Below are 24,813 nucleotides of genomic sequence, written 5' to 3' on the forward strand. Positions count from 1 at the left end.
TGCCTTCTCATAATCTTGCATTTTCTGTGTTTTAGCCAAGGAAACTAGGATTTTCACACTTTGGAAACATAAGAAAAAAGAAGTTTGATGAATCAACGGACTACATTTGCCCAATGGAGCCCAGTGACGGTGTCAGTGATAGTCACAGGGTCTACAGTGGCTACCGGGGCCTCAGCCCCCTTGATGCCCCTGAACTGGATGGGCTGGACCAGGTGGGACAGATTAGCTGATGCCCTTGTCACCTGCCCTCTGTGCACCCTGAGAGCTCACAGTAACACTGTGTGTGTCACCATATAACTGCACCTCACCCCCGCACATGTGCATGACTCGCAGAGAATATTTCAGCAATTGTGTACCCCTGGGCCAGTCTCTCTTTGAACCCTGAGGGTGGCCAAGATCTGGAGCTGCATCTCTAAGGGGCCAGGCTTTGGGGACCATTGCCAAAGGTGGACTCAGGAGGAAAGACACTTAAAGACACTTTTACATGTCTAGTAATTCTTGATGTTCATCTTCAGCACCAGTGGAAACACATGAACTTCGATGCAGGTCCAGAGACCATGGACACTCCCACGAGGCTCAGCTCTCAGGCACCCCCTACACTTCAGTTGAGGGAGAAGCTCAAGTGCCTTAGGCCCGTGGGCCACAGTCTTGGCTGAGATCAAAGGGATGAGCAACAGGGACTTCTGCCACAGTGACAATGGAATTGTGTTGTGCCTTACTTTAGAGGTGGTCTCTTCTTTCTTGTAATAAAAGCAATATTTATGTGGAAAGCAAGCAGCGCACCATATCTTTAACTTTGTTGGGGAAAAAGAGCTGAGGGTAGCTGGAAATGGAGTCCTACCGATTGCAGAGCTGAAGAGCCGGTGGCACTGAGCCTAGTCCTCAGCCAGGTGCATGCTCAGGATTCACCAGGGGGGTAGAACAAGGCGGGACCCCCTCCCGTAGCCTTCAGAGGAGGTCCGTGGCCTCACTGCTTCAGAATTTGCTTCCCTCTGTGAAGCCGAGGGGGCTTCGTGTCTCATGCACATCCTGACCATAGGGTACATCTGTCGTGCAGACCTCAAAGCTGAGTGGTTTTAGTGGCATGAGCCCCCCCAGTGAAGGCGATGGTGGGGAGACAAGAAGGCACCTTGCTGGAAAGACTCTCTTTCATGTGTTTTGCTGGCTTCTCTATGACTGACTTAGCCAGGCTCATAACCATGGTGCGGGCTGGTCTGTCTGCTGGCAGAACTGAAAGAGATCTGTCCCCTTGATTTAGAGGCTGACTGACTGATAATGGCTCCTCCAGATGGGCCTTGTCTGGCTGGGACTGAGGTAGAGATGTGCCTTGCCAGTCTGGACTCCTGGTCAGCAGACTCTAGTTTGCCCCCAGGCAGTGCTTGGCTCCCCTCAATCCCCTGAGCCTCACCGCAGAAGAGTAACACCACATCACCGCTGTCTGATGGCCTGGGCACGGCCTGATGACTCCATTCCATTGTAGCACTCTGATTCTGCACCAGATGGAGGCTATGCTAAGATTCGCTTCTTAAACTACCAGCAGCCTCAGGCATGGTCTGTTGCCACAGGCCACTGCCTCCTGGGAGGTGAGAGATGTGGGGACAAGCTTGCCAGCTGGCAATGCTGCTGATAGATCCTGGTACCCAGGTCCACTGGATGACAAGTGCTCATTCAGGCTGATGCCTGGCCACTGGAGTTGTAGAGCCAGTCAGGGCAGGCTTTGTCCCTTGTTTCTTACGTTGCGGTACAGGGATCTCTGCATGTGCCTGTTTTCAAAACCTGCATGGAACTGTTGTGCCACTGATTGTCTGCACTCTCAAGTAAGTCCTGTTCCCTTTGTGGGCTTGTTTTCCTACCTATAAAACAAGGGAGGGGTTCCACTTGGTGCCCTCCAAATTTACAGAGGATGTTTCCAAATCTACAGTGTCTAAGTAGGTTTAGGGAAGGAGGAAGAGACCAGCATTACCTGAGAAGGAGGGGCAGGAGGGAGGCTCTAGAGTAGTGAGGAAGGATGCCCACCTATGTCAGGGCATTGGTGTCTGAGCTCCTGTTGCCTGGTAGCGTGAGTCTAGCATCCTGAAGGCCTTCATTCCTACTGCTCTCTGCTCCTGGAAATAGCTGGAACATTGAACACGTGCAGAAGGGCTGCTTCTGACAAGCCTGTGTCTTGCCTCTGTGTACCCTGAATGCCAGTTCCCAGTGGGGCCCCAGGAGAGGTATGCATGCAGTGTGGGACATTGATGCCTTTCCCCAGGAAACAGGAGCAGCATGTGCTCCACCCACCTGTCACTCCACAGGGCCTGGCCCACTCCTTGCCTATCCCTCCAGAGAAGCATGCCCTGGAGAAGCCAGGCTTGAGCACAACAGGACTTGCATGCCATCTCTCTGAATCACAAGCTGCATCCATGTGTGCTGACCAGGCTGCTGCCCATTTTACAGATGGCACCTTCGGAAGGTACCGTGACGCAGATAGGGCTCCTCTCCCAAGACATTCACCGCCTTACGGTAGGACTCTGACCCTCTCCCCACAGTCGGACTGGTGCCAGGGAGGCCCAGTGAGTTTGGTGTGGTGTGGTGTGGTGTGCACAAGGCCTGGGGGACGGCGAAGGAATGGTGCTTAGTGCTGGGGTCACAGCCTGAGCCTGAGCCAGCCACAAGGCAGAAAGCAGCCCAGGGGCCTTCTCTGTTGGCCTGTTACTGGACCTTGAGCCCCTAAGGGCAGTGGGGAGGCTCATGGGCTGTTAGCCAAAGCCAGCTAAAGCACACTAGATCTCAGGTCCTCTTCCCAGGCTTAGAGATGAGGAAACCAAGATGCTCAGCAACTCTAGATCACCTGTCTCATCAGCCTAGAGCCCAGGCTGCATCCTGTCCTAGTGGACACTTCCACCCTCTGCCCAGAGACACATGCATTTCCTATCGTGCCTCTGACTTTGTGGGTATCACAGAGTGTTGACAGGCTTGTGAGCACATCCTGGCATGCCCGAAAGGACAAACCATATCATGGGGAAGCAGTTTGGCCTTGAAAAGCAGCTTTGGAGTGAGGCTCAAGTCCCTGCTCTGACTTCACTAGCTCTGTGACCTTGGGTGTCATTCTCTCCTGAGCTTTGGCTTAGTTATCTGTAAAGCAGGGCTAATGACATCCTTCTTGCCAGGGTTATAGGCAGACTAGAGCTGGCAGGAAAAGGCCAGCCACAGCACAGGATTTGTTTTTGAGGGCCCATCACTCCCAGGGCCTTTTAGTTCTTGGACATTCCATCACTGAGCCTGTTGGCTACAGTGTCTGTCCCCATCGAGGCCCCTGTCACTGTACTTTGCTTGCTTGTCTAGCAAGGCCCATTGGGATGACAGGACAAGGACAGGGACACACGACTCTCCTTGTTTTCAAGGACAAAACAGGAAAGTCTCCCTGACTCCAAACAGGATCACTTCTACTCAACATTTTTATTTATTGGCCCACCCATGAAAGGAATCTGCCCACACTTGCCCTTATGATCTAGGCCTTTGGTGGCCTGAAAATAGAAAATTTATTTCTAAGATGAACAATTTATTTTTATCTTAATAGTGTTGTTTATTCTGACCCAATACTCAGGGTTTCTTGGGACACTATAAACTTACAGTGCACCTGTGTCAGATGCAGCCCTCACCCAGTGCTCTCTAGTTCCGGTGCAGCTGCTGCAGGGCAGCCTGGACCAAAACTGTATTAAACTGACCCTTCGGCTGTGCCCTTTTCAGACAATGCTGAGCCAGGACCAGCTGCTGAATGACTCTCGCCTGCCTGCCCCCAACTCTGATGACTGGAGATGACTTTCTTCGTGGCTGAGAGCGTAGGGAGGCACGTGTGGGGGCCCGGAGCCTTTGCTTCTGTGGGGAGCGGGCACACAGCCCCCTCTGCAAGCCCAGTCCGGGCTGGCAGGGTGTCTCAGACAGGCTGCTGACAGGCATGAAGCAGAGCTGTGGGACAGGTGTCCAGGGGTGGCCCCAGGGTCCATGTGTGTCTTCAACCATGCTGCGCTCTTCACCGCAGGCTTCATACCTTTTGTACTTTTATACATGGACTGCAGACCACTTTGTGGGAGGGCAGTGACATATCAGCACACAGACTCGATGGCTTGTGCTATTCCTGGTGACAGCCTGGAGGCTCTCACACTCGAGGGGAAGAGCTGTTAGTTCATAAAACCTGCTGGAAAAAAAGTTGCGAAAAACTGTTTTGAATGTTCTGTAGAGACTGTTCTGTGAAATGATCACCAGGAGCTCCCTCCGGGGCTGCTTCACAGGAACGTGCTTTTTCCATTCATGGGACTGTGGCTGGGCAAGGCAGGTGTTTAGGGTATGAGTGGGTAAAGCAACGAGGCTCCTTTCCCACAGCCCTGCCTGACTCTATCTCCCGTCATCTGCAAGGGGTATCTGTGCGACTCCCAGCTTGGAGCAGAGGCGTCCTCAACACGTGCACACCCTGCCTTCTGCCTCCACCCAAGCTGACACACAGCCTCCTCCCAGGCCTTGCCCTTGGAGCAGCTCAGGCGTAATGTCTGATTAAATAGCTCCCCCAAGTGGAAGGCCCTTGAGCACCTCAAGCTCCGTGTTTCCACTGCAACTCACCAACTTCCCAAACATGTCTGTTTTCTCTCCACTCTAGTCTTTCCTCCCTCCAGGCGTGTGCTCAGGCCCTTCCCTCACTGGGGAATGCATTTTTCTCCTAGTCCCCTTCATGAGGGAAAATCCTGTCTCTCAAGGCACGGCAAAGAGACCGTCTCTCAGGAAGCCTTCCCACATGATCCAGTTACAGGTAGCTCTCCCACAGTGCTGTGTCTGCCCTTGAGCCAGAGCACAGCTCACCTTGAAGTTTCTTGTCGTCTTACCATACCCGTCCTCACCACAAACTTGGAGCACCTGCTCTGCACTGGCTTCTGTAGACAGTCCTCCAGTTGCCAAGGAGATCCATGCTCCTAAGTTCCTCATCCACCCACTCCTTCGCATGTGTGTGTTAAGAACCTTCCATGCCAGGGCTAGAGATACAGGCATGAATGCCAAGGTCCCTGCCTAAAGGTGCTTACAGTGTAGTGGAGTACAGACCAGTTTCAAACAAGACTCTGCCAAAGGTTACAGATGCTCCAATATTAGTTTCTGCAGCCTAAAAGAGCATGTTGTCATTTTTTTTTTAATTATACTTTAAGTTCTAGGGTACATGTGCACATTGTGCAGGTTAGTTACATATGTATACATGTGCCATGCTGGTGCACTGCACCCACTAACTCGTCATCTAGCATTAGGTATATCTCCCAATGCTATCCTTCCCCCCTCCCCCCACACCACAACAGTCCCCAGAGTGTGATATTCCCCTTCCTGTGTCCATGTGATCTCATTGTTCAGTTCCCACCTATGAGTGAGAATATGCGGTGTTTGGTTTTTTGTTCTTGCGATAGTTTACTGAGAATGATGATTTCCAATTTCATCCATGTCCCTACAAAGGACATGAACTCATCATTTTTTATGGCTGCATAGTATTCCATGGTGTATATGTGCCACATTTTCTTAATCCAGTCTATCATTGTTGGACATTTGGGTTGGTTCCAAGTCTTTGCTATTGTGAATAATGCTGCAATAAACATACGTGTGCATGTGTCTTTATAGCAGCATGATTTATAGTCCTTTGGGTATATACCCAGTAATGGGATGGCTGGGTCAAATGGTATTTCCAGTTCTAGATCCCTGAGGAATCGCCACACTGACTTCCACAATGGTTGAACTAGTTTACAGTCCCACCAACAGTGTAAAAGTGTTCCTATTTCTCCACATCCTCTCCAGCACCTGTTGTTTCCTGACTTTTTAATGATTGCCATTCTAACTGGTGTGAGATGGTATCTCATTGTGGTTTTGATTTGCATTTCTCTGATGACCAGTGATGATGAGCATTTTTTCATGTGTTTTTTGGCTGCATAAATGTCTTCTTTTGGGAAGTGTCTGTTAATGTCCTTTGCCCACTTTTTGATGGGGTTGTTTGTTTTTTTCATGTAAATTTGTTTGAGTTCATTGTAGATTCTGGATATTAGCCCTTTGTCAGATGAGTAGGTTGCGAAAATTTTCTCCCATTTTGTAGGTTGCCTGTTCACTCTGATGGTAGTTTCCTTTTGCTGTGCAGAAGCTCTTTAGTTTAATTAGATCCCATTTGTCAATTTTGGCTTTTGTTGCCATTGCTTTTGGTGTTTTAGACATGAAGTCCTTGCCCATGCCTATGTCCTGAATGGTAATGCCTAGGTTTTCTTCTAGGGTTTTTATGGTTTTAGGTCTAACCTTTAAGTCTTTAATCCATCTTGAATTGATTTTTGTATAAGGTGTAAGGAAGGGATCCAGTTTCAGCTTTCTCCATATGGCTAGCCAGTTTTCCCAGGACCATTTATTAAATAGGGAATCCTTTCCCCATTGCTTGTTTTTCTCAGGTTTGTCAAAGATCAGATAGTTGTAGATATGCGGCATTATTTCTGAGGGCTCTGTTCTGTTCCATTGATCTATATCTCTGTTTTGGTACCAGTACCATGCTGTTTTGGTTACTGTAGCCTTGTAGTATAGTTTGAAGTCAGGTAGCGTGATGCCTCCAGCTTTGTTCTTTTGGCTTAGGATTGACTTGGCAATGTGGGCTCTTTTTTAGTTCCACATGAACTTTAGTTTTTTCCAATTCTGTGAAGAAAGGCATTGGTAGCTTGATGGGGATGGCATTGAATCTGTAAATTACCTTGGGTAGTATGGCCATTTTCACGATATTGATTCTTCCTACCTATGAGCATGGAATGTTCTTCCATTTGTTTGTATCCTCTTTTATTTCCTTGAGCAGTGGTTTGTAGTTCTCCTTGAAGAGGTCCTTCACATCCCTTGTAAGTTGGATTCCTAGGTATTTTATTCTCTTTGAAGCAATTGTGAATGGGAATTCACTCATGATTTGGCTCTCTGTTTGTCTGTTGTTGGTGTATAAGAATGCTTGTGATTTTTGTACATTGATTTTGTATCCTGAGACTTTGCTGAAGTTGCTTATCAGCTGAAGGAGATTTTGGGCTGAGACAGTGGGGTTTTCTAGATATACAATCATGTCGTCTGCAAACAGGGACAATTTGACTTCCTCTTTTCCTAATTGAATACCTTTTATTTCCTTCTCCTGCCTAATTGCCCTGGCCAGAACTTCCAACACTATGTTGAATAGGAGTGGTGAGAGAGGGCATCCCTGTCTTGTGCCAGTTTTCAAAGGGAATGCTTCCAGTTTTTGCCCATTCAGTATGATATTGGCTGTGGGTTTGTCATAGATAGCTCTTATTATTTTGAAATATGTTCCATCAATACCTAATTTATTGAGAGTTTTTAGCATGAAGGGTTGTTGAATTTTGTCAAAGGCTTTTTCTGCATCTATTGAGATAATCATGTGGTTTTTGTCCTTGGCTCTGTTTATATGCTGGATTACATTTATTGATTTGCGTCTATTGAACCAGCCTTCCATCCCAGGGATGAAGCCCACTTGATCATGGTGAATAAGCTTTTTGATGTGCTGCTGGATTCGTTTTGCCAGTATTTTATTGAGGATTTTTGCATCAATGTTCATCAAGGATATTGGTCTAAAATTCTCTTTTTTTGTTGTGTCTCTGCCTGGCTTTGGTATCAGAATGATGCTGGCCTCATAAAATGAGTTAGGGAGGATTCCCTCTTTTTCTATTGATTGGAATAGTTTCAGAAGGAATGGTACCAGTTCCTCCTTGTACCTCTGGGAGAATTTGGCTGTGAATCCATCTGGTCCTGGACTCTTTTTGGTTGGTAAGCTATTGATTATTGCCACAATTTCAGAGCCTGTTATTGGTGTATTCAGAGATTCAACTTCTTCCTGGTTTAGTGTTGGGAGAGTGTATGTGTCGAGGAATTTATCCATTTCTTCTAGATTTTCTAGTTTATTTGCGTAGAGGTGTTTGTAGTATTCTCTGATGGTAGTTTGTGTTTCTGTGGGATCGGTGGTGATATCCCCTTTATCATTTTTTATTGCGTGTATTTGATTCTTCTCTCTTTTTTTCTTTATTAGTCTTGCTAGCGGTCTATCAGTTTTGTTAATCCTTTCAAAAAACCAGCTCCTGGATTCATTAATTTTTTGAAGGGTTTTTTGTGTCTATTTCCTTCAGTTCTGCTCTGATTTTAGTTATTTCTTGCCTTCTGCTAGCTTTTGAATGTGTTTGCTCTTGCTTTTCTAGTTCTTTGAATTGTGATGTTAGGGTGTCAATTTTGGATCTTTCCTGCTTTCTCTTGTGGGCATTTAGTGCTATAAATTTCCCTCTACACACTGCTTTGAATGCGTCCCAGAGATTCTGGTATGTTGTGTCTTTGTTCTCGTTGGTTTCAAAGAACATCTTTATTTCTGCCTTCATTTCGTTATGTACCCAGTAGTCATTCAGGAGCAGGTGTTCAGTTTCCATGTAGTTGAGAGGTTTTGAGTGAGATTCTTAATCCTGAGTTCTAGTTTGATTGCAATGTTGTCTGAGAGATAGTTTGTTATAATTTCTGTTCTTTTACATTTGCTGAGGAGAGCTTTCCTTCCAACTATGTGGTCAATTTTGGAATAGGTGTGGTGTGGTGCTGAAAAAAATGTATATTCTGTTGATTTGGGGTGGAGAGTTCTGTAGATGTCTATTAGGTCTGCTTGGTGCAGAGCTAAGTTCAATTCCTGGGTATCCTTGTTGACTTTCTGTCTCGTTGATCTGTCTAATGTTGACAGTGGGGTGTTAAAGTCTCCCATTATTAATGTGTGGGAGTCTATGTCTCTTTGTAGGTCACTCAGGACTTGCTTTATGAATCTTGGTGCTCCTGTATTGGGTGCATATATATTTAGGATAGTTAGCTCTTCTTGTTGAATTGATCCCTTTACCATCATGTAATGGCCTTCTTTGTCTCTTGATCTTTGTTGGTTTAAAGTCTGTTTTACAGAGACTAGGATTGCAACCCCTGCCTTTTTTTGTTTTCCATTTGCTTGGTAGATCTTCCTCCATCCTTTTATTTTGAGCCTATGTGTGTCTCTGCACGTGAGATGGGTTTCCTGAATACAGCACACTGATGGGTCTTGACTCTTTATCCAATTTGCCAGTCTGTGTCTTTTAATTGGAGCATTTAGTCCATTTACATTTAAAGTTAATATTGTTATGTGTGAATTTGATCCTGTCATTATGATGGTAGCTGCTTATTTTGCTCATTAGTTGATGCAGTTTCTTCCTAGTCTTGATGGTCTTTACATTTTGGCATGATTTTGCAGTGGCTGGTACTGGTTGTTCCTTTCCATGTTTAGTGCTTCCTTCAGGAGCTCTTTTAGGGCAGGACTAGTGGTGACAAAATCTCTCAGCATTTGCTTGTCTGTGAAGTGTTTTATTTCTCCCTTGCTTATGAAGCTTAGTTTGGCTGGATGTGAAATTCTGGGTTGAAAATTCTTTTCTTTAAGAATGTTGAATATTGGCCCCCACTCTCTTCTGGCTTGTAGGGTTTCTGCCAAGAGATCAGCTGTTAGTCTGATGGGCTTCCCTTTGAGGGTAACCCAACCTTTCTCTCTGGCTGCCCTTAACATTTTTTCCTTCATTTCAACTTTGGTGAATCTGACAATTATGTGTCTTGGAGTTGCTCTTCTCGAGGAGTATCTTTGTGGCGTTCTCTGTATTTCCTGAATCTGAACGTTGGCCTGCCTTGCTAGATTGGGGAAGTTCTCCTGGATAATATCCTGCAGTGTTTTCCAACTTGGTTCCATTCTCCCCATCACTTTCAGGTACACCAGTCAGACGTAGATTTGGTCTTTTCACATAGTCCCATATTTCTTGGAGGCTTTGCTCATTTCTTTTTATTCTTTTTTCTCTAAACTTCCCTTCTCGCTTCATTTCATTCATTTCATCTTCCATCACTGATACCCTTTCTTCCAGTTGATCGCATCAGCTCCTGAGGCTTCTGCATTCTTCACGTAGTTCTCGAGCCTTGGTTTTCAGCTCCATCAGCTCCTTTAAGCACTTCTCTGTATTGGTTATTCTAGTTATACATTCTTCTAAATTTTTTTCAAAGTTTTCAACTTCTTTGCCTTTGGTTTGAATGTCCTCCCATAGCTCAGAGTAATTTGATCATCTGAAGCCTTGTTCTCTCAGCTCGTCAAAGTCATTCTCCATCCAGCTTTGTTCTGTTGCTGGTGAGGAACTGCGTTCCTTTGGAGGAGGAGAGGTGCTCTGCTTTTTATTAGAGTTTCCAGTTTTTCTGTTCTGTTTTTTCCCCATCTTTGTGGTTTTATCTACTTTTGGTCTTTGATGATGGTGATGTACAGATGGGTTTTTGGTGTGGATGTCCTTTCTGTTTGTTAGTTTTCCTTCTAACAGACAGGACCCTCAGCTGCAGGTCTGTTGGAATACCCTGTGGTGTGAGGTGTCCGTGTGCCCCTGCTGGGGGGTGCCTCCCAGTTAGGCTGCTCGGGGGTCAGTGGTCAGGGACCCACTTTAGGAGGCAGTCTGCCCGTTCTCAGATCTCCGGCTGCGAGCTGGGAGAACCACTGCTCTCTTCAAAGGTGTCAGACAGGGACATTTAAGTCTGCAGAGGTTACTGCTGTCTTTTTGTTTGTCTGTTCCCTGCCCCCAGAGGTGGGGCCTACAGAGGCAGGCAGGCCTCCTTGAGCTGTGGTGGGCTCCACCCAGTTCGAGCTTCCCGGCTGCTTTGTTTACCTAAGCAAGCCTGGGTAATGGCGGACGCCCCTACCCCAGCCTCGCTGCCGCCTTGCAGTTTGATCTCAGACTGCTGTGCTAGCAATCAGCGAGATTCCGTGGGCATAGGACCCTCCAAGCCAGGTGCGGGATATAATCTCGTGGTGCGCCATTTTTTAAGCCAGTCGGAAAAGCGCAGTATTCTGGTGGGAGTGACCCGATTTTCTAGGTGCGTCCGTCACCCCTTTCTTTGACTTGGAAAGGGAACTCCCTGACCCCTTGCGCTTCCCAAGTGAGGCAATGCCTCGCCCTGCTTCACCTCGCACACGGTGTGCGCACCCACTGACCTGCGCCCACTGTCTGGCACTCCCTAGTGAGATGAACCCGGTACCTCAGATGGAAATGCAGAAATCACTGTCTTCTGCGTCGCTCACGCTGGGAGCTGTAGATTGGAGCTGTTCCTATTCGGCCATCTTGGCTCCTCCCTCGCATGTTGTCATTTTTAATGGGGGTTTGGGGAAGGAGTCTGAATAGGTTCCATGGAAGAGGTGACACTTGAATTTGGAAACATGAATCATATTTTCCCAGGTATGCCGGAGAGGAAGGGCATTCCAGGTAGACAGACTTGAGACAGCCCGGCACAACCTAGGGATTGCCAAAAGTTGGTAGGCTAGAGCAGGGTTTCCTGGCCTCTGTGCTGCTGTCACTTTGGGCTGCGTAATACTCTGTGATGGAGGCTCTCCTGTGGGTTTTAAGATGTTTAGCAGCATCCTTGGTCTCTACCCTCTAAATGCTAATAGAGGGTAGATGCACCCCTTCTGTAGCTGACAACCAACATGTCTTTGGACGTTGTTATCTGTTCCCTGAGCAGCAAAATCACCCTCAGTTGAGAACCAGTAGGTGAGAGAATGGGGTCAGAGTTGGGGGCCCAGGGAAAGAAAAATCTAATAAAGTCGGCAGGAGCCAAATCAAGAAGGGCCTTGGGAGCCAGGCCCTGGAGTGTGTCCTGGAGAGATGGGGGGGGCCAGAGTGGGGTCTCCCTTGAAAGCAGTGAAGGATCCCCAAGGAGACACTGAACAGGGGGATGCGTGAGGTTGGCTGTCCCTCCCTCCCACCCCGACAGACCCTCGTTTGGGTTTCATGATGCAAAGGATTTAAGGCAGTTTCACCCTCGTTTGGGTTTCATGATGCAAAGGATTTAAGGCAGTTTCTGGAACCTGACTTTGAAAGTTGAGAAGTTTCTGTGTGTAACCACTCCTACCATGACCCCTAGTGCCATGGAGAGATTCTTGAGAGTTGATGTGACCCCACTTGGAGTTTTTTAGGAACTGCCCTGACACTTGCTAGTTCTGACCCCCATGGGCATGCAGAAGCCAACTCACAGGCCAGGCCACGGCCTCCTGACTGCCTAGCAAGTCCCCCACAGAGCCACACTTCATGGGCTATCTGCTTTGTACTTGAGTTTATTTCACAAAACCACGGAGAAAGATACTGAAATGGAGCTCTTTCCAGCCTCCAAGCAAGGAGGCCCCAGCAGCCAGTCTCCAGCCCCTTGAGCCCTTTTTGTTAGGCCCACACCCAAAAGAGAACCAGTGTGTGCACGAAGGTACATGGCAAGGCACTTTTGAAAACATCCCAGTTTAACATGGTGAAATTGAACTTACTCTGAAACAGATGAAAAGGGACATGCAAATTTGCTGAGCACATGGAGGTGTTAGTAGGTGAAAATCATGTCCTGGGTATAACCCAGCTTCTCCAGGTTAGGGTGAGCCGCCTTCTGGATCAGTGGTGGTGGGCCACACACCAGGATGAGCGTGGACTTCCCTGGAGGAGGAAGGTGCTCCTTGATCATGTCGGCAGTAATGAAGCCTGAGCTGTACTTCCAGCCTGAAATGAAGGAGATGCAGGAGAAAGCTGAGGGATGCCAGGTGGAGTTCCTGATCCCAGGCCGCCTGCACACCCACCCTCAGCCAGGGAGGAGGTGACAAGCTGCTCTACAAAGGCTTAGAAGTCTGTACTACTGCTCCCTGCAAAAAGCCTCAGAACTAGTAAACAGCCCTCTGCAGCAGTCACCCCAGGTCCCAGGCTCACTGTGGGGACCCTGAAGCCCTGCTGCTGTCTGTCAGCTGTCAGCATTGACGAGGAAGGAGAACACAACGAGGTATACCGAGGTGTGTGAATCAATACAGCCAGCTGGAGTTGTCCGGCAGGGTGTGGCCTGGTGTTAGTGGAACTGCGCAAAATTGCTCAGTAGGGTAGCGCCCTCTGCCGACCAGGGACCTGTATGACAAGCAGGTACAGCCGGGAGCAGTGTGAGAGGCGCGCCTGTGGGGTGCTCTGTGCACAGTCGTTGCTGGGATGCTGTCTGGGCTGCAGCAGCTGTCTGGGGGCTCAGCATGTCCAGGTGAGGTGGGTGGTAAGGGGTGTGGTGGCCGTAAGCAGAAGGGTGAGTGGTGAAGGGGTCAGTGCCCATATTAGATGTGTATGTGATGGCTGTGTGGAGTGGGTGGGTGTTCAGAGTGGACAGGGGCAGTGTCCCTTTTGATGGTCAGTGCAGTGTGTGAGGTGCTGGTGATGTATTAGACGCCTGCTCTCGATTGCCCTTAAAAGCAGGCCATCCCAAATCCTCTCTCCCTCAATTTCTCACATTTCCCATCTGGAGCCAGAGCCCAAGGCTTCACCCCCACATCTGGTCCTACAAAACTAAAACAAAACAAAGAGACAGAGACCAGTCCTCAAAGTGGTCAAGGGTTGGTGCTGACCCATGGTAAGTGAGGGCACTGGATGTCGTACCAATGGGAGGCCTGTCCAGGGTGTACCACAGGTTGAACTGGTCTGGGTGAGTCCTGGCAATTTCTTCAAGCTCTTTTCTGACCAAGATATCCTCCTCTGTCTAGAAAAGAAGCAACACTGAAAAAGCCCCTCCAGGGCCATCCTGTTGTTCCCTGGACTGACTACACTGGTCAGCATACTCCTGGCCAAAGCTGCCACCACTCCAGCTGGAGTGCTCGCTGCCAACTCCCACGGCAAACAAGAGTTCTGCTGCTGCTCCTGAAGATCAAACCCTTTGTTCTGTGGATGAAGTTCCTCCACGTGGATGCAGAACCTCCATGGGATGTAGGTTCCCATGGAGCTGCAGTGACTGCCTCCAACTAGAAGGACCTTAGCCAAGCGCTGGCCAGGATGGCTTCACTCGGAGCTCCAGCCCTGCCTCCTACATCTACACTGAGCTCTAGCACAGCAAACCTAACTGGAACAAGCTCAGTGCAGGCCCAGGATCTTCTGGAAGAAATGTAATGGGCTCAGAAAGTCCTGTGATAGAACAGCACTGGATATGTGAAGGAGAGGAAAACAGTCTGGAGCCCCATTTGGGGGAAAGGGAACCAAAGCCAAAAATAACCTGTCACAGCCTCAAAGATAACTGCACAGAAGACCTGGATCTTAAAACTCTTCATGATTCTCATCCCAGTCATTCCACTTCTGGGATTCTGTTTTAGAAAATAATCTAAAAGTAATCAAGCGTAGGCACAATTATTCATCACCATATTATTTATAACTGAAAACAGCCTGAATGTAGAAGTTAGTAAATTATAGTGCAACTTGATAAAAACTATGATGAAAATATTTATAAAGCATCTTAAAGAGAAGAAAATGCCTGTTGTGGTAATGCTGAGTGAAAAAAAAAGCATACATAAATTACAAATGTATAACATATATAGAAAAAAGATTTAAAAAATAAGTAAATATTTATATTCTGTATTTTCTGAAGTGTCTACTGAAGACGTCTGTGATTTTACACTTAGCAAAAATACAGCAGTACATCTTAAGGAAAAAAGGAATGCTTAGTGCTTAGGGCTGGCTGAGGAGACACAAAAGAGTTAAATACATGCAAAAAGCAGGCCTGGACTCAGCTTCTCCAGCTGCCAGCAGCCCTGTTGATCCCACTAAGCCCTCCCACAGACGCAGGCACCCAAGCAGCATGAGCTCAGTCAATGCAGGAGAAATGAAAACAAGAGCCCAGCTCAGCAAACATTCCATCCTACCACTGCAAGCTCAGCAGGAACTGACCTGGTTGGCAAAGATGAGGGACATCCTGGTCATGTCACTGGGGTCCTTGGTGATGTGGCGAATGAGCTGCAACATGGGTGTGATGCCTGGAACACAGTGAGCGAGCAGCCAGCTTTCTCCCTGTCTCTGAAGCCCGCAGTCCCTGACCTGCAGCAAGCTTCATACCTTCCCCCAGCCCAAGTTATCCTTTTCTCACTTCTGTCCCCAAAACTCAAAGCAGGAAACAGCCCTTCATTTTGGTTTTCCTTTCTAATGCAACAGTAAGTCAGGTCGTCTTTCTCATTTTCATATGGCAAGATGGAAAGAACACTCTAAGTTCTTCAGTGTCCTCATTCATCAAACAATTAATGACGGGTAAATGTGATCGTTTTAAGAATGCCCATTACAGTGCCTGGCACATTGTATGTCTCCTTCAAAGACTGCTCTCTTTCTTCAGGCAGTCATTTTCAAGGGATGGGGAGAGTCAGGCTTGAACTGGATCTAGGAGCTCCTGGGACAGCATGGGTGGGCCTACCCAGCTTGCCCCCCAGCCTGACCTGAGAGGTCCCCACAAGGCTCCTGAGCAGCCACCATATTGGTTAGGGGAAGCAGGGTACACAGGGTCAGTTTCAAGACCTGTCACTGGTTCATCATTCCCACCTTCTACAGCTGGATGCGAAATCTCTCATGTTGTCCCTTCGAGGATCAAATGACTCCCAAGTCAGAATGGTCTCAGGGCTCACTCTCTGGATAGAGCCCCTAGAAGCCTCTTACCTGTGCCCCCAGCAATCATTCCCAGGTGATCGGCCAGTTTTTTTTTAGGCTCACTCGTCTGGTCTGGTCTGATTCCAAGATTCCCTGGAAACACAGAGAATGGCTTATGACCTCTGCAGTTCTTGCCTAAGAGACTGCAAAAGATCACTGACATTCCTTAGGACTCCCAGGAGGCACGTCTAGCTAAGGGACTGTCTGCACCATTTTAAGCTGGAGAAGCAGGCCAGGGCAGTCTCCTCAGCTAGCCCTGGTGCTCCAGTGCACAAAGTGGGAATAGAGCCTGGACTTGCTCGGGGAATCGCCGGGCCTTCTGTTCTGAGGAAAAAGAGGGGCAAGCTGAAGTTAACACAGAGACTCAAAGAGCATTCTCACTCTTGGAGGTGAACCAGTGAGTAAATAATGGCTATGTGAGTAAACAAAGGAGCATGGACTCCCTCCATCCATTTTTCAGTATTAGCAGGCACCATTTATGTATCAGGCATTGTGCTGGAGATTTTGATACAATGACGAGGAAACACCAAGTCATTCCCCTACCTTACAAAAGCTTACAACCTCACGAAGTGGGTGTGTGAATGTGTAACAAGTGTGATCATTATGCATTGTGTGTGAATGAATGAAGACTAAGGACAACCCCATGTGACTCAAATCTGAGGAGTGTACGAGAACAATGGAACCATTGCAGGAATCTTCCTCCCAGCTGGGAGCCCAGTATTAACCCCTCCAGTACCTGGCCCATGGTAAAACAAGCGTCCCTTTGGCCCTCGAAAAAAGATGGTCTCCCCGATTTTCATGTTCTCCAAATACTGAGTCATCTTCCCACCTTCAGGATATTGGGGGTGTACATTTTTGAAGTAGATCTGAAAAGCAAGGCAGCACTGCTTTCACATTCCCAGACACAATGCCACAGCCACGTACAACTAGAGAATGCATTTACTGCTGGAAGCTTTGCAGAGAAAGTGTTCTCCTCTCTCAATTGCTGTACGCAATCCCTGAAGATGAAGCTGCCACAAGGTTAACTGTAGCTTCACTGCTGGAAAGCCCTGTCTAGGGCATATGTGCCCTCAGAGAAAAAGCACCGCCCCTCCACCCCACCACCCTCAATAGGCTTGGAAGCACGAGGTAGCCAGATATGGTGGGCACTATTTACCTTTATAATTAGGTCCACAAAGCCTCTGTCATCATCACTGGAGACAGGGGTGTAAGCCCTGACCACCAATTCATTGTCAATTTTCGCCAAGAGCTGGACATAGTTACCTACAGAAAAGGCATCAAGCACTGAGTCAAAGCACATTTAGCTTAAATAAGGCCCAGGAATAAAGGACTGAGCTTCAGTGAAGGGAGCAAATACTGGGGGCACAATGTTAAGAGGGGTGGGAAAAAGCAGGGAAGGAGCCCAAATATGGGATGCCCGGATCCTAGGCCTGCCCTGCCTCCCTGTGCTACCCTAGGCAAGTCACTTCACCTCTCTGGGTTTTGGTCTCTTCATCTGTAAAATGGGGGTGATATGTCTGCCCACCTGTGATCTTAGTGTAACTGCTTTTTGGAGCAGGAAAAGATCATTAAAGTTGGAGAGTGAGTATTAAAAATTACAGAAAGGGGTCAGACATGGTAGCTCACGCCTGTAATCCCAGCCCAGAGGCGGGTGGATTGCTTGAGCTCAGGAGTTCGAGACCAGCCTGGGCAAGATGGCGAAACCCCATCTCTACAAAAAAATACAAAAAATTAGCCAGGTGTGGTGGTGCACACCCATAGTCTCAGCTACTTGGGAGGCTGAGGTGGGAGCATCACCTGAGCCCAGGAGGTCAAGGCTGCAGTGAGCTGAGACTGTGCCACTGCCTTCCAGCCTAGACGACAGAATGAGACCCTGTCTCAAAAAAAAAAAAAAAATTACAGAAAGGAATATTTGTCTATTCAAGAAGAATATGTGGCCTTCACAAACTCATTTCTTCCTAAACTGGATGTATCACTGAGATCTGTGAATAAATTACAACTACTCCATCTGTATCCTGGTACTAGGCACAGAGCAGGCCTGGGCTCACAGATACTACAGGGCCCTAGGATTTGGGTACCCATGGAGCAAATGAAACAACAGTATCATGTCTTCCTGGCCTATGGCCTTGTGAGGAGTAGCAGTGAAGTTTTAAACCGTGTAACTCTGCCCGTCCTCGGTAGAATTCAATAAACCAGGTGTGGCCAGAGACCTATGGATCATGACTACATCCCACTGTCAGATGACACACTGGGCAGCTACGACCTGTTGGATCCAAAATGTGAGACTCAAATTACTAAGGCAATTAGTGGCAGGGACAGGAGTACAATCAAGAGATACTAAGACCTAGAGGCAAGAGAAAGTTTTGTAACCCTAACCCTTGACTAACTTCCTGTATGTAGTCAGTTTCTACTCCCTCAGTTTCTACTCGCTCAGAAACTGAGTGGACGGCATACAGGAAATTAGTCAAGAGACAAGGAAGATGGAACAGAGATATGGATAGAAACCAAGACCTAAGGTGCAGGGAGGAGGAGGAGGCAGGAGGAGAATAAAGCAGGCAGAGTAGGCACTAGAGGGGCTGGTCCCTGAAGCTGATTCAAGGGGATGAGTCAAGTCTTTGAGGTGCCAACACTCTGGGCTCAGAACAGGCTCAATGACTCTGGTCATGGTCCTTCTGGGCACCAGGGATACCCAGGAATAAGTGCCTGAGACACCTAGCTTCCTTCTGAGAACCTGAAACTGGAAACCTGGAAAGGCTCTTTCATATGCAGCCACCTAGGCCTGACCTGAGGGTGTCCCCAGGGCAAATGGGGCTCCCTGGCTGGTCCTTCAAGCCCCATCTCTAACTTGCTTCACTTCCACTGGGCTGGGACGAAGCAGCGAACTCTGAGGCCTCATATTAGACTCTCCCAGAGGCCTCTACATTACCTTGTCCCACTAACTTTGCATGGCCTAGGCCAAGGCTGAGGAGATAGTGGGTCAAGGCAGTTTCTAAGCAATTCTCTATCTCAAAGTTTTTCATTCTTTTAGGCTTCCTGCCAACAGGACCTGCCTGACAGGCCGAGCAGGGAGCTGGGAGACGGCACGCACAACACTGAGCTCTCGTGCATAGAGGTGGAGCGAGGGAACAGCAAGGAGGCTCAGGGGCCCAGCCAGCTGGCTAGAGTGTAATCTCACCACCTGATAGAACTGAGGTCAAGGTTTTGTCCTGTGCATGTAAGACAAATAGGCCACGGAGTACGATCCACCAGGCAGGCAAGCAGCACTAGCAGATTATACAAAGCTGCTCTGAATCCCTGATTCTAGCAGTTTTCTACTGCACTAAGACTGACTCAGCTATCTAGTGGTGTTACAGATTAGAAATGGGATAACTCAACTCTAGGACTCCTAGGGCTGGAATCCGCAACTCCTAGGGCTGGTCCCTCCTTACGTGGGTCTGAGGCCCCTGCAGAGAATCTAAGTGACCTTGGGGGCAGGGCACACCTGACTCATTCCTGCCTACCCGCACATTCTGGGCCTTTCCCCGACCACTGGTTCCTCCCATCCCTCCCAGGTGCACAATACTTTGTAGTTTCTGAATTTTCATATCCATCAGTCACTCTACTTTCACAACAACCCAAGTGAGGTAGACAGGCGGGCCTGGGAAATCCCATTTCATAGACTGAGGCTCAGAGAGATTGAAGGACTTCCCTTAAGTTCCCCAGCAAGGAGCCTTCCATGAGATTTTAGGCCTTTTGGCTCTAGGTTCAGTTCTTTTCCATGCTCACTGAGGTACCACTCTCGTGTCAGCCCAATTGGAATAATGAAGAAAAGAAATTTTCTGTCCCACATCCATCCCCCTATCTCCCTGAGCTCACAGGCTCAGGAGGAGCAAGAGGGCATCTTCCACACCTCAGGACGTGGGAAACCTGTGTTTCTGTTAGGAGGGCCTAGCCCCCAGAGGCCCCAGTCCTGGTGATGACCCAAGCCCGGCTCACCTACAGGAAGCCCTAAGACATGGTCCGGCGAAGGCAGTCCAAAGCGGAACCTCCGGGTGTTGTGGCTGATTTCCTAATAAAACAAAACATAGGCAGGTTCGTCAGCTTTCTAGAAGCCTTGCTGGGCAGCTGAGATGCCTGGGAAAGGAGGTCCGTTTGGCGCTATTCCAGCACACACACACACACACACACACACGGCGGCGGGGAGTGAACTGGAGGCCATGAGATGACTGACTGGATGCCCTGCCATCCCAGCCATCATCCACGTACTGCCTTCCATCCACAGGGCTGACCCATTACCTCTTTCTCAATCAAGGGCAGCGGGTACTTGGCTTCAGGGTCCCGTAAGGTGATTGGCTCTCTCCTCCTGGAGTTCATGCTCTTCAGGACCAACACGAGCACAGTGACCCCAATGACGGTGATGGTCAGGAGCAGGGACGGGTCCTGGCAGACACAATGTGAGCAGAGCACCTCAGGTCTTGCCCGCCCTGGACAGGGCAGCTCTCAGGCGCAGCACACCCTCCCCACACCAAAGGCACAGGAGCTGAGCTCTGCCTGCAGGAAATAGGCAAAGAGAACGGTAGTGACACAGAAGGCGGCTGGGAGAGCCTGTGGTGGACCAGAGGGTAGGGAGGGGTCAGCTGCGGGTCACACAGGAAGGATGTTTCAGGCCCCTGGAGCAGGCAGCACACATGGCCTGGGGTGCTCAGGTCACTAGGCCCCTCCTGGCTACAGCCAAAGGTTCATACACTGGAAGTCCCTTCCTTGAGGTGAAGGGGGAGGACATTACCCCTAATACACAATCCGGAATGAGGGGCCCAGTCCTTAAAGACAGAACTAGGGTGCGTAGCTCTAAGAGGTGCCCCGTGACTTAGGGCCTGGGGACTCCCCAACAGTCTCCTGGACAGGGCGAAGGGGGCCTGGGCACCCAACTGCCAGAGACTCGGCCAGCCTCCCCGCATCTGTCCCCACCCTACAAGGCCGCCCTGCTCCTCTCCCAACTCAAGCCTGACAGGGAAAGTTGCCTCTCCTCCTGCCGGGTCACTGGAGTCTCAGCCTTCCGGAATCCGAGCCGGCCCGCCCCGCTCCCCGCCCTTCGCGGTCCCGCCCACGACCTCTCCCACGCCTCCCGCCCCGGCTCCCAACCTCCCGGTCGGACGTTCGTTCCCGGCTCTAGCCGGCCTCCGCGCCTCTGGCCTCTTTCCTTCCGGCCGTCCCGACGGAGATATTTCTTAAATACTCCATAAATACACCCCGCCGCGGAACCCACCCGGAGTGAGACGCCCAACATGTCGTCGAACTGGGGTTGGCCGGGGGCCGGTGCGCGGCTCCCCCACCGCGGGCCCGCAGACTCGTGGCGTCGCCGACGGGGAACCGGCCGAGACCCGGACACGCACGCCCGGGAGGACAAAAGCGCGGGCAGACCACGCAGGCTGGGACCCCGGCGGCTGGCCCGCTCCCCGAGAAGGGCCGTGGTGGGGGGGCTCTCACTCACGAGCCGCTGGCTCTGGGTCAGCCCTGCCCCCAGGGCAGCGCCCGATCATGAGGCTGGCGGGGCGCTGAGCCGTGGCGTCCTCGCTCCTGCGCCGCCCCTCTGCATCCTGGCCCCTTCCCTGCACACGCAGAGCTGCCACACTGAGCGCCCCTCAGCTTACTTAAACTCGGCAAGGCTGGAGAAGGCCGTCTGGGTGACCGGGCGGAGGGGGATGCTGGTGAAGGAAGAATTCGGGCAGCTGCAAAGAGCGCGTGAATATATGCATTCAACATACCTCATGGGCGCCTGCTCTGGGCCTGGTCCGGGGTGGGTGTTTGCGGGGTGGGGCCGAAGCAGGGGCGTCGCCGAGTTGAAGACATTTACTCAGAGCGCTGCTGCGTTCATTCATTCGCTGGTTGGAGAGAGGAAGGACAAGAGCCCCGCGCCGATCGGAGGGGAGCAGAATAGTAAGCACAGTTAGAGGGTCTTCACGGTGCGTTTCGGAACCATGGCTGCCCGGCTCGCCCTTGATTACAGGCAAAGGCAAATTCTTGCCTCAGGACCTGTGTGAAACAGAGAAGCCCAGAAGCAGATCCCCACCTGTTTGACTCTGCTAGGGCTGCTGTAACAAAGTGCCACAGACTGAGCGGCTTAAACAACACAAATGTATTGTCTCACAGGTCTGGGGGCTGGAAGTCCAAAATCAAGGTGTGGGCAGAGTGGGTTCCTTCTGAGGGCTGTAAGGGAAGGATCTGTTCCATGCCTCTCCTAGGTTTGTAGGAGAGGGGCTAGGAGAAGGGGCATCTCCTTCCTATGTCTCCACATTTTCATCCCTCTATGTGTGTCCCTGTGTCCAAATTTCCCCTTTTATGAAGACACCAGTCATATTCAATTAGGGTCCATCCTAATGACCTTGTTTTAACTTGATTACCTATGTAAAGGCTCTACCTTCAAATAAGATCACATCCTTAGGTACTGGGGGTTAGGGCTTCAACATAAGAATCAGGGTGAAAACAATAACCCATAACACTTTACCAATCCTTATCCCCAAGACACACACCACCACAGGCTCAAAAATTCTTGCTGTGTGAATGAATAAACAAACTTAATTTTCTCTCTTTGACTTAATCAAATGCCTTTACTTTTGATTTACCTGCAGGTGCTTGGTTATTATAGTCAGATATTTTAATTTTTGACAATGCGATAAGTGTAAAATGATGTATCAGGAATCCAATTTGCATTACCTAATAACTGCTAATAAGTTTGAGCACCTTTCATGTATTTATTTCCCATGGAGTTTCCTTTTCAGAAAAAAAAATGCCTGCTCATAATTTTTGCTCATTTTTCTGTTGAGTTGTCTTTTTCTTACTGATTTTTAGGGGTTTTATGTGTTTTAGATATCCCTTCTTTGCCAGTTACATGAATTAGAAATGTTTTCTCATAATTTGTAACTTATTCTTTCTTTTTTCTTTCTTTCTTTTCTGTCCTGCTTTTTTGTGGTGTAGTCTGATGAATAGAAATTTGAATTGCAGTGTAACCAAATATACCAATCTTCAATTTTTTTGCCTTTATGGTTAGTGATTTTTGTGACTTGTCTATTTCTACCCAAGCCCTTAAAGATATTCTATATTTTCCCCAACAAGATTTAAAGATTTTCCTTTCACATTTAAGTTTTTCAACCACTTGGAATTGATTTCTGTGTAGGATGTGAGGCGGGGATACAATTTCATTTTTCCATGTGGCTAATGTGTTTTTTTCAGTAACATTTATTGAATTGCTCACATCTGGCCACTGACCTGCAACTGACCTGCTACCCCTGGCCTATATCAGTTTTCATAGGTGTGTGAGTCTAGCTCCGGCCTCCCATTTCTCTTACATTATCTAGCTGCCCAACCTTGTCGCAATACGACACTGTTTTAGTTACAGTAGTTTACAACAAGTGTTTATGTCTTTCATTCTTATACATTCTTTAGATCTCAGGTCAGATATCACTCCCTTGGAGATGCCTGCTGTGATCCCCCAACTTAAGTACATGTACATATTATAATCTGTTAAGTTTAACTTAAAGCTGCCTCCTTAATATTTTAGTTTCACCCTAAAAGTTTCTTCGTACATAGTGAACTGTAACCTACTCTTGTATCAATCATGGAGTTTCAGCCCATTATAGGCAGCCAACTGTTCAGACTGTGTTCAGGTAAGGCAAATGATGAGCTGTAACCAATCCCGCTGTTTCTGTACCTCACTTATGTTTTCTGTACATCACTTTCCTGTTTCTGTCCATAAGTATTATGCAACCACGTGGCAGCCCCAGAGTTGCTCTGAACCTATTCTGGTTCTTAGGGTTGCCTGATTCATAACTTGATTTTTGCTCAATTAAACTCTGTTAAATTTAGTTTTTCTTTTCATTTAACTATTCTATTCATAGCTTTTTTTTTTTTCTTTTTTCAGAGACAGTCTCACTCTGTTGCCCAAGCTGGAGTACAATGGCACGATCATAGATCACTACAACCTTGAACTCCCCGGCTCAAGCTAGCCTCCAGCCTCAGCCTCTGAGTAGCAAGGACTGTTGCCATCATGCCTGGGTAATTTTTGTATTTTTTGTAGAGATAAGGGTCTCACTTTGTTGCCCAGGGTGGAGAGCAATGGCTATTCACAAGTATGATCATTGCACAGTACAGCCTGGAACTCCTAGCCTCAAGGGATCTTTCCTCCTTGGCCTCCCAAAGTCCTGAGATTTTAGGTGTGAGCTACCACACACGGCCCTATTCATAGCTTTTACTTTAGTTTGTAAATGTGCATTTGAACAGTGCATTATTGAATGACTGACTTTCACACTAGTCTGGAAGTTCCTTTATGGCAGACACCTTGTTTTCCTAGGGTTTAGCACACTGACTGTCATAAAGACAACATGCAATAAATATTTAATGAACAAATGAATGAATTCATCTCTGCCTTATAGCATTTAGCACACATGATAGACACTCCATAAATACTTCTTCACCTAGGAGAGGAATAATCCTTTCCATCGCACTCTGTCCCCCTTCCTTGCTTAATTTGTCTCCATAAGACATAGCACCAGATGATATATTTTTTTACCTATACAACATATTTTACTTATTTGTTACATAGAATGTAAGTGTATTAATCCATTCTCATGCTGCTATAAGGACATACCCGAGACTGGCTAATTTACAGAGGAAAAAGATTTAATTGACTCACAGTTCAGCTTGGCTGGGGAGGCCTCAGGAAACTTATAAAATCATGGCGAAAGGGGAAGTGAACACATCCTTCTTCACATGGCAGCAGGAAAGAGAAGTGCTGAGCAAAAGGGGAAAAGCCCCTTATAAAACCATCAGATCTTGTAAGAACTCACTCACTATCACAACAGCCTGAGGGGAATTGCCCTCATGATTCATGATTCAACCACCTCCCACCGGGTCCCTCCCACAATATATGGAGATTATGGGAACTACAATTCAAGTTGAGATTTGGATGAGGACACAGCCAAACCATATCAGTAAGCTTCATGAGGATAGGAGTTACTTTGTCTGTTTTAACTACTGCTATATCCCTAGAACAGTGTCTGGCAATAGGTAGATGCTCAATAAATACTTATTGCATGTATGTATGAATGAATGAACAAACATTGTTTTCTCTCTTGGACTCTGTCAAAAGCCTTTACTTGTAGCTTTGAAATCCAGAGGCACCTCACCTTTTCCTGTGGTTTTCTTAGTAGTTTGTTTCTACCCTTCATTCTTCCCTCTCATTTTCTCTGCCTGTTCCCTCTGTGTTATTAGAGAGGCAGATAGCAAGCACATTATCTTTATTCATTCTTGGAGCAGGATAAAAGGCATTTATCTGGGCTCCCAGTAA

General features: G+C 48.1%; 2 protein-coding genes across 30 annotated transcripts in view; one reads left to right on the forward strand and one right to left on the reverse strand.

Moving 5' to 3' along the window:
• The window catches only part of PPFIBP2 (PPFIA binding protein 2), a 145,011-nt gene extending 141,210 nt beyond the window's left edge, over positions 1–3,801 (forward strand). For 10 of the 19 annotated variants that reach the window (XM_055355327.2, XM_055355323.2, XM_055355324.2 and 7 more), the window contains 2 exons: positions 36–212; positions 516–774. In XM_055355327.2, coding sequence (XP_055211302.1) covers positions 36–212; positions 516–656 — 318 coding nt within the window. In that variant the 3' untranslated portion in view covers positions 657–774. Of the gene's footprint in view, positions 1–35; positions 775–2,436; positions 2,503–3,729 lie in introns of those variants that run through there. The other 9 variants (XM_019037213.3, XM_063710633.1, XM_063710635.1 and 6 more) reach the window with 2 other exon arrangements.
• A 243-nt stretch (positions 3,802–4,044) lies between these two features.
• Positions 4,045–21,367, reverse strand: CYB5R2 (cytochrome b5 reductase 2). 11 transcript variants are annotated; one of them, XR_002007897.4, is made up of 10 exons: positions 21,236–21,367; positions 19,767–19,910; positions 19,467–19,539; positions 16,648–16,754; positions 16,228–16,357; positions 15,501–15,584; positions 14,748–14,833; positions 13,473–13,572; positions 12,344–12,566; positions 4,045–4,177 (listed from the first exon to the last, which is right to left on the reverse strand). XR_002007897.4 is itself a non-coding variant. In XM_019037214.4 (9 exons), exons 1-9 carry the CDS (start codon positions 21,347–21,349, stop codon positions 12,394–12,396), a joined length of 1,011 nt encoding a protein of 336 aa, XP_018892759.2. In that variant the 5' UTR covers positions 21,350–21,367; the 3' UTR covers positions 12,127–12,393. The 11 variants fall into 11 exon arrangements, 8 of the variants coding, with proteins under 8 accessions (XP_018892759.2, XP_004050686.1, XP_018892761.1 ...); XR_008669569.2 differs by having other exon boundaries at positions 4,061–4,174; XR_008669570.2 differs by lacking the exon at positions 21,236–21,367 and adding an exon at positions 20,737–20,919 and having other exon boundaries at positions 4,061–4,174.
• Positions 21,368–24,813: the final 3,446 nt, after the last annotated feature.

The sequence above is a fragment of the Gorilla gorilla genome, chromosome 9 (genome assembly GCF_029281585.2).
Source record: "Gorilla gorilla gorilla isolate KB3781 chromosome 9, NHGRI_mGorGor1-v2.1_pri, whole genome shotgun sequence".
In the NCBI taxonomy this organism is placed as follows: domain Eukaryota; kingdom Metazoa; phylum Chordata; class Mammalia; order Primates; family Hominidae; genus Gorilla; species Gorilla gorilla.